Here is a 14,663-nt window from a genome sequence, read left to right as displayed (position 1 = left end):
GTAAATAGGCTTGTTTGAGATGAGTGAGACCAACGCAGACCTGCGCAATTGCGATCGCCGTCTTGAGAGCGAGGCGGAGCAGTTTCTCTCCACGAGCTGCGGAAGCGAAATGCTTGATGGGAAACGACTCGCTGGTATCTCGAGCTGAGCGCTCATTGGTGGTTTTTACCCCGTGCTGGTGATGAACTCTCCATTGGCTCCGCAAAAGTTTGTTTTTGTTTTGTGTCAGTTTTACGTCGTCACTTCCATTCACATTTTTCATCATTGTTCCACAATGTTTATCATCATGAAATTAATATCTATATATTTATACTATACTTGCACTGCTTACCTTTTTCATACTTTATATATCTTAGCATATTCATACACACTGTTAATACTGTTCACAGGCTGCTGTGTATATCTAGTGTATTCATACCCCTCACTGTTTATTCATCATTCAATTCATTCTATATTTTATTCTGTAGATTGTGTACATTACTTTTCACTTTACTCCTTGTTGCACTCCTGGTTAGAAGCTAAACTGCATTTCGTTGTCTCAGTACCTGTAATCTGTGCAATAACAATAAAGTTGAATCTAATCTTGAGCAGGAACAAAAGTATTTACTTAGCACATATCTGACATTAACGATTAAACACACTTGTGCATGTTTTATAAATGCAAACTGGTCAAGACCACTGACGGAAGTAGTTTTGAAAAGTAATAAGTGGTTCTGTCTTTTACATGTAGGATTCAACCCCCCTTGTATTGATTTGTTTTAAAATGAACAGACACTTTGAGTCATTCATTTGTAGTGATATAATAATTGTGGGATTTCTATTGCATCCACTTCATCTGCAACGAAGAACGCCAGCGCAACTTCCGCCATTGCAAACCGAGTCAAGCCGACTCCGAGCTGTCCGACTTCAGGCAAGCTTTTTGAGACCCCCCCCCCCCCCGCTGCAATCGGCTATTCTCGTCTACTTTCGAGGCGAGCCGCAGCTCATCTCAAACAAGACGAATATCTTCCACTTCTCAGTTAGCAGCCGAGGGGTTTCTCTCCGGTGTGAACCTGCATGTGAAGGTTTAATTCCCCCCTCTGTGTATATCTGTTGCTACACAGAGGGCAGCTGAATGGTTTCTCTTCTTCATGGACTCTCAGGTGAATCTGTAAATGTTCACTTTGTGTAAAAGATTCCCCACAAACTGAGCAGCTGAATGGTTTCTCTCCGGTGTGAACATCCATGTGTCTTGTCACATGACTCCTGCGAATAAACCTTTTACTGCACAGTGCGCAGCTGAAGGGTTTCTCTCCGCTGTGAACTAGCATGTGTCTCGTCACATGACTCCTGCGAATAAACCTTTTACTGCACAGTGAGCAGCTGAAGGGTTTCTCTCCTGTGTGAACTAGCATGTGTCGATTCAGAGCACTCTTCTTGCATAATGTTTTCCCGCACTGAGAGCATTTACAGCGTTTCTTTGCAGAACTACGCCTTGAATCACTGACGGGGACTCGAGAGTTTGAACCTGACGGAGGGTCTCTGGTCTCCTTCCAACCGGCACTGTCTTCAGTGTCAGGTTCAGAAGAGTCTCCAGGGTTGTCCTCAGTCTCTGGTTGTAAACGTGTCTCTGGATCGGAGTTCTTGGCTGGTTCTGGTCCTCCACAGTCCTCTCCATCAGCTTCTGTTTGTCTCTGATGAAGCTGAGAGGACTGAGGTTTCTCTTCATCATCTTCACTCTTCACAGGGACAGGAGTGAATGTTGACTTGTTGTTATCATCCTCCTCCAGCCCTTGAAGCTTCTCTCCCTCCTGACTGATCCAGCGTTCCTCCTGTTCCTCTTTAATGTGTGGGGGGGTCTCAGGGGGAAACTCTTCTTTAACCTCCACCAGTTGGACGTCTGCAGGAAACAGGAAACAGAGACGTTACTGAGAATAGCTGTTGTGTTCATTACAGCTTAAAATCCCCTTCTTTGTTAAGCTCCAACGTTATCAGTTTTCCTATCGGTATAAACAAAATAAAAAAAGTATATAAAATAAATGTAATTGCGCCCTCTTGCTCTCGACGTGCGCCCTCAAACTAAAATGCAGATTTCCCCCGTAAAATGTTAGTGATTCCAGAAAACAATATTTCTGTTCCTCAGAAACTGTAACTCCTCCAGAAATCTGAGAATCAAACAGAGCGTCAGACGGCAGAGACTGCTTTGTTTTTACGGAGCTCCGACGTCACGTTGTTGTTTACGTCACGTTGTTGTTTACGTCACGTTGTTGTTTACGTCACGTTGTTGTTTACGTCAGGAGATATCTTGTTTACGGGCGACATGTTCTCCAGAGATTTTATATATCTTATAAACAAGATCAGAGCCACAGTACTCATACTACATCTTTCTAGAAACACCCTGCAGTTGCTGAAGATGTTTCTTCATGTGTTTTGGAAAATCTGTGTTTTCATATCTGCATCGTTAAACATCTACCGTAGAGATATTTAAAGTTGCACGCATGAAGGACAGACCCTACCAAAATAAAACATATAGTATATATATATATATAAACTAGGGCTGTCAGTCGATTAAAATATTTAATCGCAAATGAATCGCACATTTTGTATCTGTTCTAAATGTACCTTAGAGGAATATTTTTCAAGTTTGTAATACTCTTATCAACATATAAGTGGACAAACATGCCACCCATTTAGCTATCGCTGTTGTTGTCCAGGCGTCTCACCGACAAACTTTCAAGCGTGGTCTGCTGCAAGCGAGCGGCAGGGGCGGGGCTGTCAGCATCAGCTGTGTGCTTGGCTTGCTGTTTAAAACACCTTTTTTTGTATCCATATCTCTCGCTAGAATCTCCCACCATCCAACTAACAACAACAACAACAACGTCAAGCCTTTGGGCTCTGAAACTACGGGGCGGGCCGAGGACAAATACACATGCGTTAATCGCACGTTAAAATAATTAGTGGCGTTAAAAATTGTTTGCGTTAACTTGGGGTGTAACGGTTCACAAACATTTCGGTTCGGTACGTACCTCGGTTTTTAGGTCACGGTTCGGTACGTTTTCGGTACAGCAGAAAAAATGATCACAAAACATAAAATATTTTTTGGGGGTTTTTAATTATTATTAAACTGTGAATAATGTATTCACTCAAATACAAAATATAATAAAATAAACATTAAGGTGCAGCGTTTCGATGAACTGAAATAATCTGTATTTGAACGTTACTGTAGGCCTACTAGTACTCACAAAACATAAAATATTAGTTTTGGGTTTTTAATTATTATTAAACTGTGAATATTCACTCAAATGCAAAATATAATAAAATAAACATTACGGTACAGCATTTCGATGAACTGAAATAATCTGTACTTGAACTGTTCTGTGCTAGTTTGTCATTAGGACTTGCTTGCTTGTCATTGTATTTTCATGTTTTTTTTAAAGAAAGATGAACTTGTCCACATTGCTTGCCGAAAGGGCAGATCTGCTGGCACTAACAATGTCTCCTGCTGTGGAGAACACCCTCTCGCTAGGGACAGAGGTAGTAGATACAGCCAGGTAGCGCTTTGCTAACATGGCAATGGACTTTTTGCGAGTGTTGGAGGCTTAAATGCTAGTGGGAGTTGGGTTTGCATTTCAGTCATTTTTCTTTTGGTACCGGTGATATTCACGTTCGGGTGATGCCTTTTCAAATGAGTGTGCAAGTTTGATGTATTGCCAGCCGCGTAATCAATTTTAGTAGAACAATGCCGACAAACAGCTTTGGTTCGGTCCACCTGTCGTTGTCCGTCATCCTTGTACGTAACTGCGAAACCAAAATGTTCCCAAACCGGAGACTTCAATGATGCTGGAGGATTTTCGAGCTCAACTTTATCTACGTTCGCCATTTCGACAGTTCCCCAACTACTGACTAAATTTGAACGCATCCCTGTGACCAGCTCTCATAGTATGCCTCTCGTCCAATTAAATGACTTGGTCGCTCTATGACGCGTTGAAATTACACTGAACGCTGCGTTCCTGCAGCCCCGGAGCATGGGCTGCAGGAACATGCTACTCGAACGCTGCGACGCAGCACCTGAGATTACTTCCAAAAAGTTTTTCACGTTCTCAATTTTTTACGCTTAACGTTATATTTGTTCGGTACACTTCGGTACACTTCGGTACACACGTGTACCGAACCGAAGGGCCCATACCGAATATTTTCGGTACGAATACGTATACCGTTACACCCCTAATATATATATATATATCGGGACAGTTTCATCCCACAGACCATGAGTCTATTAAACACCTGAACCTTTTAAAGAACATCCATAAACATTCATCTGTCTGCAACTTAAAATGATGTATCTATATATCAGATTCCATTTACTCGTATATAGACTCTTCTTGCACTATTTCTATTTCATTTATATTTACTTGCACTGCTCAAAACATTCTCTTGCCCTATTCTATCAGCGTTATCAGTTCTATGTCCTCTATATATTCATGTTGCTCTGTTGGAGGAGGACTTCAGGTTCTCATCTCCATATCTCCACTGTAGCTGCTACATGATGATTGAGCTTTGAAAGGTTTAGTCTAGTGAACATCCATTAAAGAGTGCACTGAACCGACCTGTCCTCCGGATCTGAGAATGTAAAACAGCGTCCAGTAGTTTCCGGTCTCTCTCGTGTTCCTCTTTTGATCGAGACAGTTTCTCCTCGTACTCTGATATCGTTCTTTCAAATAGAGCAAAGATCTCTTCAGCAGCTGCAGAGAGTCTCTGCTTCACCAACGAGAGCAGCACAACACTCATGTTTAGACACACACACACACACACACACACACACAACACACACACACACACACACACACACACACACACACACACACACACATGCAGAACCCACAGCACACACACACACACACACACACACCACACACACACACACACACACACACACACACACCACACACACACACACACACACACACACACACACACACTAGCTGTTCCTGCACACACACTCCGACCCACACAGTTAATTGTGTTGTTTTTTCTCCATCAAACTCTCACACTGTTGCTAACGTGTTTCCAGCTAGCATGCTAAGCTAACTTCTATATTCGGTAAGGTAGAAGCTCCAGATGAAGCCGAACAGATCAGAGTAACATCGGAGAGTTCATCCGGACACACCGAGGCTCTGGAGGATCAGAACTGCGGGAGAAAACACATTCTTTATCGGGAGAACAAAGAGAGAAAACTGTCGCGACGAGACTCCATGTTGCTATCAGTTAGCAAGAGAGGTCACTTCCGGTTTGAGAATTTCAGAATAAAAGCAGGAAGAAAAATAACACCAAAATGATATAATGGCTTTTTAACTGCAAACTTAGTCGGTAGGTTTCCATGTGTGTAAATATTATGATGTGAAGTGATTTAAGCCTTACTCTGTCCTCCTGACTCTCTGAGGATCTGTGTCTTAGCTTCTCATTTACTATCAAAGTGTCTTTCAATAAAAAAGTCATCAGTCTGAATATCTGCTTTGATCCTAAACCTGAAACTCTACTTTAAAGAGTCCTCTCCTGCTGATGTTCAGGTGTATATCAGTATGTAGTGTCTCTACTTTAAAGAGTCCTCTCCTGCTGATGTTCAGGTGTATATCAGTATGTAGTGTCTCTACTTTAAAGAGTCCTCTCCTGCTGATGTTCAGGTGTATATCAGTATGTAGTGTCTCTACTTTAAAGAGTCCTCTCCTGCTGGTGTTCAGGTGTATATCAGTATGTAGTGTCTCTATTTTAAAGAGTCCTCTCCTGCTGATGTTCAGGTGTATATCAGTATGTAGTGTCTCTACTTTAAAGAGTCCTCTCCTGCTGATGTTCAGGTGTATATCAGTATGTAGTGTCTCTACTTTAAAGAGTCCTCTCCTTCTGATGTCACTATATTCCGGAAGTAAACAAAGGAGTCCAATGGGAGGAAAAACCCGGATAAATCTGAAATGATTCTTTATGATCTTAATCCAAGTCAGATTTTTCACATTTTAAATCCAGTAATTCATGTTATCAATATATATGGGCGGCTGTGGCTCAGTGGGTAGAGTGCTGGTCTTCGAATCAGGGGTTACCAAGTTCGAGTCCCACTGCAGTCAGCATGTCGTTGTGTCCCTGGGCAAGACACTTCACCCCAAATTGGGGGGGCAATCATTTACCACGGGGGGGCACACACTGCTGTCAACAACAAACACCAACGCAACTTCAATTTAAAAAAACATGCAGTAAAGTCTATTGTCTTTCACACACATTGCAGGAGTGTAGTGCTATTTTATAGCGCACCTACCGTGCATACATGCACGGTTGTGGCACGACCACCAACACAGAAACATATGGACATAGGTCACCATATAAAAAGTGTGCAAATGTATTTAGTATCCTATCCATGTGAACATGTTTTAGGTGGGGGGTGGACCTAACCTCCTCTAGTGCGGCTTTCACACCGGCGCTTTTCCCTTTAGCTCCTAGCTAGAGCTTTTCTGGTTCAGCTCCGGTTTCCCTTTTCAGCTCCCGCTCTGTTCACACCACCCAGCTGCCGCTGCTGCGTCATGACGTCACCGTTTACATCGCTGATTTTCTCCCCAACGGAGCTCACAACAACAACGGGGGGGGGACTGCGTCGGGTCGATGATCGTGTTGCTTTTAATCATACGAAGCCAGATTAAATTAAATAACGACTTCTCCAACCTTATACTTTTCTCCAGAGTGCCGTGGTTCATTGTTTATTAATGTGTTTTCAGCGGCATTTACCGACCGCTGCAGTGCTGGCTGCTCTTCCACGGGAGTTTATTCTCCCGTTAGCTCCGGGTTAGCTCACACGGCTCTAAAGTATTCACTGTCTGACTGTCACACAAGCAGCTGATACATATCCCCAGTTCCCCTTAAGTGAATGTGTGTCAGTCTGAATTGACGCTGTTTGGTGTCAGTCTGAATTGACGCTGTTTGGCATCACAACGCTGTTATGAAAGTTTCTCTGGTATAACATGGGTGATGTTAGCATAGCAACCGAAGCTAAACTGATTACTTGCTAAGCCGTTTTCTACAGGCACATTTTACCGGCGTATTTTTCATTATGATTCTACTTGTGATAGTCGGACATGACAACCTGTGCAGCCCATGTATTGATTCCATCCGATAGCTGCTATAATAACAAACAAAACGTCTGCCTGCTCTCCACAATGATCAATAACAGCGAACGGATGGTCAAAGTAAGGTACAAATAAACAGAATCACACGAAGCCTGGTTAGTGTTGCCTGACTTTATAAAGTGTGTGTTTTTTTTTTATAAGTGTGTGGTTGCCTTCTAGTCACTTTGCTCAGCGCTACTGCTTGTAGGCAGGCATGACGAGACTCTTCAGTCGACCCATGTTCAGGGGAGGTGGGTTTAGTTTCCTGCACGCCTCGACGTAAGAGAGACGTAAGAGAGACGTAAGCGACGCCGCGTCATAGCTCCGAAGCTCTTGCCTCTAGACCGACAATTTTTTGGAGCTGGAAGTGAACCGCATTCCGGAGCTATGACGCAGCGCCGCTGCGGTGTGAACAGGAAAAAGCGCCGGTGTGAAAGGGGCATGAGAGGGTCCGGGGGGAAGCTCCCCCGGGAAGATTTTTTTTTAAATATTGTTGTTAAATGCATCAATCTGGTGCACTTTGAAAGCAACATTAAGAGATCTATGCCTACTTCTCTCAACACCCATTTGAAACAGAACTGTACTTTGTACTTTTTCTTTATGGATATTTTACTAATCACTCCCCTTTTAAACTGTATTCTTGTGTTACTGTCCTATAGTATTTCATACCTGTTTTTTATTTAATCTCTTATTTTTTAATAACTATAATGATCATATAAACGTGTTCCTCGCAAATACTTGTTTACATAAATGATTACCAAACCGTTTGAGACCCACTGAGATAACTTAGACTAAAGTTAACTATCTAAACACTGAGAGAGTCCTTTACCTCGCTGAGCTGACGTTATAAGATCCTCTCAGTCTGACAGGAGAGGACTCTCCTCCACCTTGGTGTAGAAACAGCTCTTTATATCCGTTAGCATAGCTAGCTAACCAGATGCTAACAACAACATTCCACGTTACCGCTCGCGCACTCACACAAAATGCGCTCGTGCCACACACACACAGAGCCGAGCTTGAATGAAACACAGAGACCCAGAAGTACTTGTACTGTACTGTATATCATATTATTTTCGAAGGCTTTACTGTATAATCACTATAACGGAACGTCTACACAGCAGCGTTAAAAAAATCTTGAAACGCTTCTGCCCATTCACTTTGAATGGGGTGACGTCACTTTCCCTCACTTTTCGCCGAAATGGATTGTGGGCAGGCGAGCGGAGATTTTCAGGATTTTGAGGATTCAAAGTTGAACAATGTTCAACTTTTGAGGCTGAGGTGGAAGCGTCAGCCAATCAAATCCCGTGTACGCAAATCTGACAGTTCAGGCTCTAGCCAATCAAACGGCGTGTATGCTGGGAGAGACACCGCAGGTCATTTCCTCATATTCCAAAAAATGGAGGAGAAATTAGCGGTAGCGAATCAATCACCCGGTGCTTTATGACCAGACCTACCGGGATATAAACCGGAGGAGCCAGGCATGGAGGGAGGTGGCAGAGACAGTGGTAGGTTTTCGCCTGTTTTGGGGAGTTTATATCCAGTTTACTTCGGGCTTTTTTGCTTCGTATGTCGCGGGCGGGAGATTCATGTGATTGGTTGCTCGCAAAAAATCCTCAAGCTTCAGATACGCCCACCTCCAAGATTTTTTTAACGCTGCTGTGTAGACGTACCGTAACAGATGGACAGATCGCCACTGGGCTTTCATCTAAACACACAGCCACGTAATGATAACAAAACAAAAGTCAGGGGTCATTGGTCAAGCAACACACCAATCAGAGAGCAGCAGTGAGCACACCTCAGGCTGTGTTTTATATTTGTATTCTTTATTTCTGATTTATTTCACACAAAAAACTTTTAGTGGAAACGTTTTCACTTAGGGGAGAAGGGGGCAAGTTGAGCCAGTGGGTAAGTTGAACCACCCCCTGTAACCAGGCAACGCCTTATAGTTGTAATCACGTGACCAGAAATTATGCAAGCTCCACCCATTTCTCATTGCCTGTGAAAGAGAGATGCTCATTGTGGTCTGGTAAGTAAACATTTTTACAAAAAAACGTTTTGCTTGTCAAAGTACATTTTCTAGATGTCAGCTATATCGGCTGTCATGTCAAAAAAAGATTATCCAGGTTTAAACACATATATTGTATATGTTGATGTGTTGGCAGCGTATTAAACCATGTGAATCATTAAGCTAAAGATGACTCTGAATTTTAATGCTAGGCTATCTTTTCTAAAATGGTGGCTATGGGGTAAAGTGAACCATGGGCCTTGGGGTAAGTTGAGTCAGTTTTTCAATTGAGAAATGAATGAAAGTAGGCCAAGTTGTTAATAAGAGCTCATTGTAGGCTATATTTAAAGTTGAATTTACCCTGTGTTTGATTGGTAAGATGTATGAAATTGTATCACCATTTGTATGATTACTTTTCCTTTTAACATGTTAAAAAAAAATCAATCAATTCAATCAAAATTTTTTGAAAAACATTTGAAAAACTAAACTTGTATTTGGTTTGTTATTTATTGTTTATAGTTACCTTTAAGATTTGTTGTAGGTATGCCCAGGTTTGAACAGGTATGCCCAGGTTTGAACAGTGGTTCAATTTACCCCCTGACCCGGGGCAAGTTGAGCCACAAGACCACTTTTTTTTTAGAAGTAATATTTTCACTGCCCTTGATCAAATATTAATTCTTATCATTGCCATTGATAGGAGACATCCTGAATTATAGGTGTGTGTTTTCATTTGTACTATGTGTCATTTATCCTTGCTTAGAGGACAGCATTACTAAAAAATGGCTCAACTTACCCCACTCTCCCTATATGACAAAAAAAAAAAAAAACGGCAAAGTGGCAAGGCTTGCCCGCCCTGCGTTGGGGGGGCACAGTGACTCATTTGGGGGGGCATGGCCCGCGAATGACCCCCCATGACGCCGACCCTGGTCCACAGTACTGAATGTATGTAAGTCGCTTTGGATAAAAACGTCTAACAAATGACATGTAATGTAATGTAATATATTCAACAACAACTTATGCTCTGTAATTTCTCTCACACTGGTTTCTACTACAAACATCATTCTATACATTGATTCATTCATTGTCACGATCTGTCTGTGTTGTGTTTTGTCTTGTCTTTTTCTGGTTTCCTGTTTTGTTTTGAAATGTTTTCCTCGTGTCTTCTCTGTTCCTTCTTCCTGTGTTTGCCTTCCTGTCTTAGTTTCCCTGGTGTGTCTGATTGTTTGATTGTGTTCACCTGTTGCCCTTGGGCTATCCTCAAGAAGGCACAGATGGCGGTGTCTAACATGCCATGGCTGAGGAGCTCGTTGCCTGAATGGCTCAGAGTTTTTGCACGTAGCCCCGAGTGCCAGTCTCCATTCTCTGACCCTTTTTTGGGATCCCGTCTGGCGTTTGGAGGTCCACGGAGCCTCCAAAAGACCTCAAAGAAACGCAAGGTCAGGAAGCCAGCTCATAATCCAGTACCGGCCCACACAGCCATGGATCCGTGCACCAGTACTCGCCCACACAGCCATGCTTCCGTGTTCGATTACCTGGCTCACACAGTCAGGTTCCAGGCTTCTGTTCCATGCCCAGCAGCCAGGGTGCCTGCTCCAGTACCGGCCCACACAGTCATGGTTCCGTGCACCAGTACAGCCCCACACAGTCATGGTACCGTGCTCCAGTACCATCCCACACAGCCATGGTTCCGTGTTCCGGTTCCGTGCCCAGCAGCCAGGGTGCCTGCTCCAGTACCGGCCCACACAGCCATGGTTCCGGCCCCAGTTCTGGCCCCAGCAGCCATGGTTCCAGCCCCAGTTCTGGCCCCAGCAGCCATGGTTCCGGCCCCAGTTCTGGCCCCAGCAGCCATGGTTCCGGCCCCAGTTCCGGCCCCAGCAGCCATGGTTCCGGCCCCAGTTCCGGCCCCAGCAGCCATGGTTCCGGCCCCAGTTCCGGCCCCAGCAGCCATGGTTCCGGCCCCAGTTCCGGCCCCAGCAGCCATGGTTCCGGCTTCAGTTTCGGCTCCAGTACTGGCTCCCCGGCCGACGCCAGCCCCCCGTGTCCTGTCGGTGGTCCGGCCGACTCCAGCACCTCGTGTCCTGTCGGTGGTCCGGCCGACTCCAGCACCTCGTGTCCTGTCGGTGGTCCGGCCGACTCCAGCACCCCGTCTCCTGTCGGTGGTCCGGCCGACTCCAGCACCTCGTGTCCTGTCGGTGGTCCGGCCGACTCCAGCACCTCGTGTCCTGTCGGTGGTCCGGCCGACTCCAGCACCTCGTGTCCTGTCGGTGGTCCGGCCGACTCCAGCACCCCGTGTCCTGTCGGTGGTCCGGCCGACTCCAGCACCCTCGTGTCCTGTCGGTGGTCCGGCCGACTCCAGCACCTCGTGTCCTGTCGGTGGTCCGGCCGACTCCAGCACCTCGTGTCCTGTCGGTGGTCCGGCCGACTCCAGCACCTCGTGTCCTGTCGGTGGTCCGGCCGACTCCAGCACCTCGTGTCCTGTCGGTGGTCCGGCCGACTCCAGCACCTCGTGTCCTGTCGGTGGTTCGGCCCACTCCAGCCCCTCGTGTTCTGTCGGTGGTCCGGCCGACTCCAGCACCCCGTGTCCTGTTGGCTCTATGGCCGACGCCTACCCATGTCCTGTGATGTTGGAGGTCCCGCCGACTACTCTCCTGCCGGGGGTCCTGCCAACCCTATGTCCTGTGATGTTGGAGGTCCCGCCGACTACTCTCCTGCCGGGGGTCCTGCCAACCCTATGTCCTGTGATGTTGGAGGTCCCGCCGACTACTCTCCTGCCGGGGGTCCTGCCAACCCTATGTCCTGTGATGTTGGAGGTCCCGCCGACTACTCTCCTGCCGGGGGTCCTGCCAACCCTATGTCCTGTGATGTTGGAGGTCCCGCCGACTGCTCTCCTGCCGGGGGTCTTGCCAACTCCATGTCCTGTCCTGTTGGGGGTCCCGCCGACACCTGTCCTGCCAGGGGTCCTGCCAAATCCATGTCCTGTCCTGTTGGGGGTCCCGCCGACACCTGTCCTGCCAGGGGTCCTGCCAACTCTGTGTCCTGTCCTGTTGGAGGTCCCGCCGACACCTGTTCCACCGGGGGTCCTGCCAACTCTGTGTCCTGTTCCGTTGGGGGTCCAGTCGACACCAGCCCATGTCATGTTCAGGACCCCGTCTACGCCTGTCCCGTCGGCTCCGGTTCCTGTCCGGCCGATACTGGTTCCTGCTCGTCCTCCGGAGCTGTCCCGTCGGCGCCTTCCTGCCCGGCCTCCGGAGCTGTCCCGTCGGCGCCTTCCTGCCCGGCCTCCGGAGCTGTCCCGTCGGCGCCTTCCTGCCCGGCCTCCGGAGCTGTCCCGTCGGCGCCTTCCTGCCCGTCCTCCGGAGCTGTCCCGTCGGCGCCTTCCTGCCCGTCCTCCGGAGTTGTCCCGTCGGCGCCTTCCTGCCCGTCCTCCGGAGCTGTCTCGTCGCCGCCTTCTTGTTCGCCCTCGAGCCCGGCCTCCTGAGTTCTCCAGCCGCGGTCTTCGCCCTCGGGCTCGGCCTCCTGATTCTTCCAGCCGCTGCCTTCGCCCTCGAGCCCGGTCCCCTGAGAGCCGCTGCCTTTGCTCTCATGCCCGGCCCCCTGAGTTCGCCCGCTGTGGCCGTCGCCCCTTTTTGGACTCTGCCTTGCCCCCGGGCCGTCCGCCCGGGACCCCTTTCGGGCCCGTCCTCCGGACCCCCTCCACCCACCCTTTTTTGAAGTGTTAGACTATGTTTTTTGGGACGTCTGGGATCCGTCCCTTGAGGAGGGGGTTATGTCACGATCTGTCTGTGTTGTGTTTTGTCTTGTCTTTTTCTGGTTTCCTGTTTTGTTTTGAAATGTTTTCCTCGTGTCTTCTCTGTTCCTTCTTCCTGTGTTTGCCTTCCTGTCTTATGGCGCATTTCCACTACACGGTCGGCCTCGGCCACACTCGGTACGGCTCGGTACGGCTTGGCCGCGTTGGGCCTTAACAGGGCCGACTCACTTCATGCTGCGCTTCCATTACAGTTTAGGAACTGGGTAGTAACGCAGTGTAGGCGGAGCCGTGACGTCATCTTCAATGAGAAATCCAGAAACACAACACAGCCGTTAGCTGTGAGCACTCAGAGCTCACAGCTCCTTATATATGTTCAGAAACTCGACAAAAGTTAAACAAGTACACACCACAGACTGCCTGTGTCATGGTGAATACAGTCGCTGCTTAATTTATGTCTGTATAGGCCGTTGTTGTGAGTGTGGACGGTCGGGGCATATACTGCGTTAGCTTAGCCAATCTCCATCTAGAAAAACACGAATTTTAAAAGGTTTTTCGCCTGCCGTCTGTCTGCAGACTTGACAAAGCATTAATTCATGGTTTTTACTAACCGGTATCAGTATGTTGTTACTTCGGCATCATTTTGAAACGTGTATTACAATTAAATCACGGTCAAATATGTCCATCTTGTTGTAGTTCTAGCCCTCTTGCCAGCGCTCCTCTCTCTAGTTTAGCATACTCAGCCCGACTCAGCCCTGTTTGTTGGCCCCGATAGAACCACAATTTTCTAGGGCCAGAAAAGAGGGGAAAAAGTGGCCCCGCGCCGTGCCGCGCCGGAACGAGGCCTAGTGGAAGCACAACCAAAAAAGGGGACGGCACGACACGGCACGCTTAAAGCGAGCTACGCGCTGCAATGGAAATGCGCCATTAGTTTCCCTGGTGTGTCTGATTGTTTGATTGTGTTCACCTGTTGCCCTTGTGTTTCTGCCTCCCTTACCCCAGCTGTGTCTCGTCTTGTGATTACCCCTCTCTGTATTTAGTCTTGTCTCTTCCTGTGTTCCCCTGTCGGTTCATTGTTTGTTTCTCCTGTCTCCCACCATGTTGGTCACGGTCAGTTTTCTGTAGAACCTGTGTGTTTCATGCCATGCTATTGTTAAGCTTTGGGAATAAAGCTCGTTTTTGTTTCAAGACCGTTTACCTTTTATGATAGTCTGCATTTGGGTCCTACCCTTCCACGCATCCTTACATTCATTCAACATAACTACACTTTAGCTATGTACCAATGACAATAAAAGCCTTGAATCCTTGAATCATAAATCGTTTCAGGTAATCAATCAACTTCTGTGTGCTATATTATCATGCTGTCGTGCATGGGAGCATTGATCTAATCTGGGAGGAATTCTCAACTCACCTGACAGGTTTTACCAACACTGATGCAAAGGCTATAATCTATTACAGTTATAATATTACTAGTGCGTCATTTAATAAGATGTCATGTTTAATGTGAGCACGCCTTCCTAGATCGTACAATGAAATGACTGTTAAAAAATATATGGAGTGATGCAACCTGTCTGATCAGCGAAGCATTTCTTTATCACCACACCCAACAGGGAGAGGCATGCAAATCAGTACAACATGCAAAGTGCCAAACCAAGCTAAAGGTGGCTAATGTTGGGCTATATAGGAACTACAGCACGGTCACATGACTTCACGTCACCACCGCTAAGCTAAAGGTGGCTAATGTTGGGCTATAAAGGAACTACAGCACGGTCACATGACTTCACGTCAC

At 46.8% G+C, this 14,663-nt stretch overlaps 1 protein-coding gene across 1 annotated transcript; it reads right to left on the bottom strand.

Annotated features, from left to right (window-relative positions):
• Nucleotides 1-938: 938 nt before the first annotated feature.
• LOC117482829 (zinc finger and SCAN domain-containing protein 31-like) lies at nt 939-4,767 on the bottom strand. Its single transcript, XM_034131048.1, has 2 exons — nt 4,587-4,767; nt 939-1,879 (listed from the first exon to the last, which is right to left on the bottom strand). The coding sequence occupies exons 1-2, from the start codon at nt 4,765-4,767 to the stop codon at nt 1,020-1,022; spliced, it is 1,041 nt and encodes a 346-aa protein (XP_033986939.1). The 3' UTR covers nt 939-1,019.
• Nucleotides 4,768-14,663: the final 9,896 nt, after the last annotated feature.

Source organism: Trematomus bernacchii, unplaced genomic scaffold (genome assembly GCF_902827165.1).
Source record: "Trematomus bernacchii unplaced genomic scaffold, fTreBer1.1, whole genome shotgun sequence".
Lineage (NCBI taxonomy): Eukaryota > Metazoa > Chordata > Actinopteri > Perciformes > Nototheniidae > Trematomus > Trematomus bernacchii.
The sequence above is the reverse complement of the archived record's forward strand: the minus strand, read 5'-3'. Positions and strand labels throughout refer to the sequence as shown.

What these genes read in the sequence shown, in the direction of transcription:
- LOC117482829 (XM_034131048.1), bottom strand. Translation starts at nt 4,767, where the DNA reads ATGAGTGTTGTGCTGCTCTCGTTGGTGAAGCAGAGACTCTCTGCAGCT. An exon ending in TTCTCAGATCCGGAGGACAG is followed by an intron (nt 1,880 to 4,586) that starts GTCGGTTCAGTG and finishes TGTTTCCTGCAG; the next exon opens with ACGTCCAACTGGTGGAGGTT.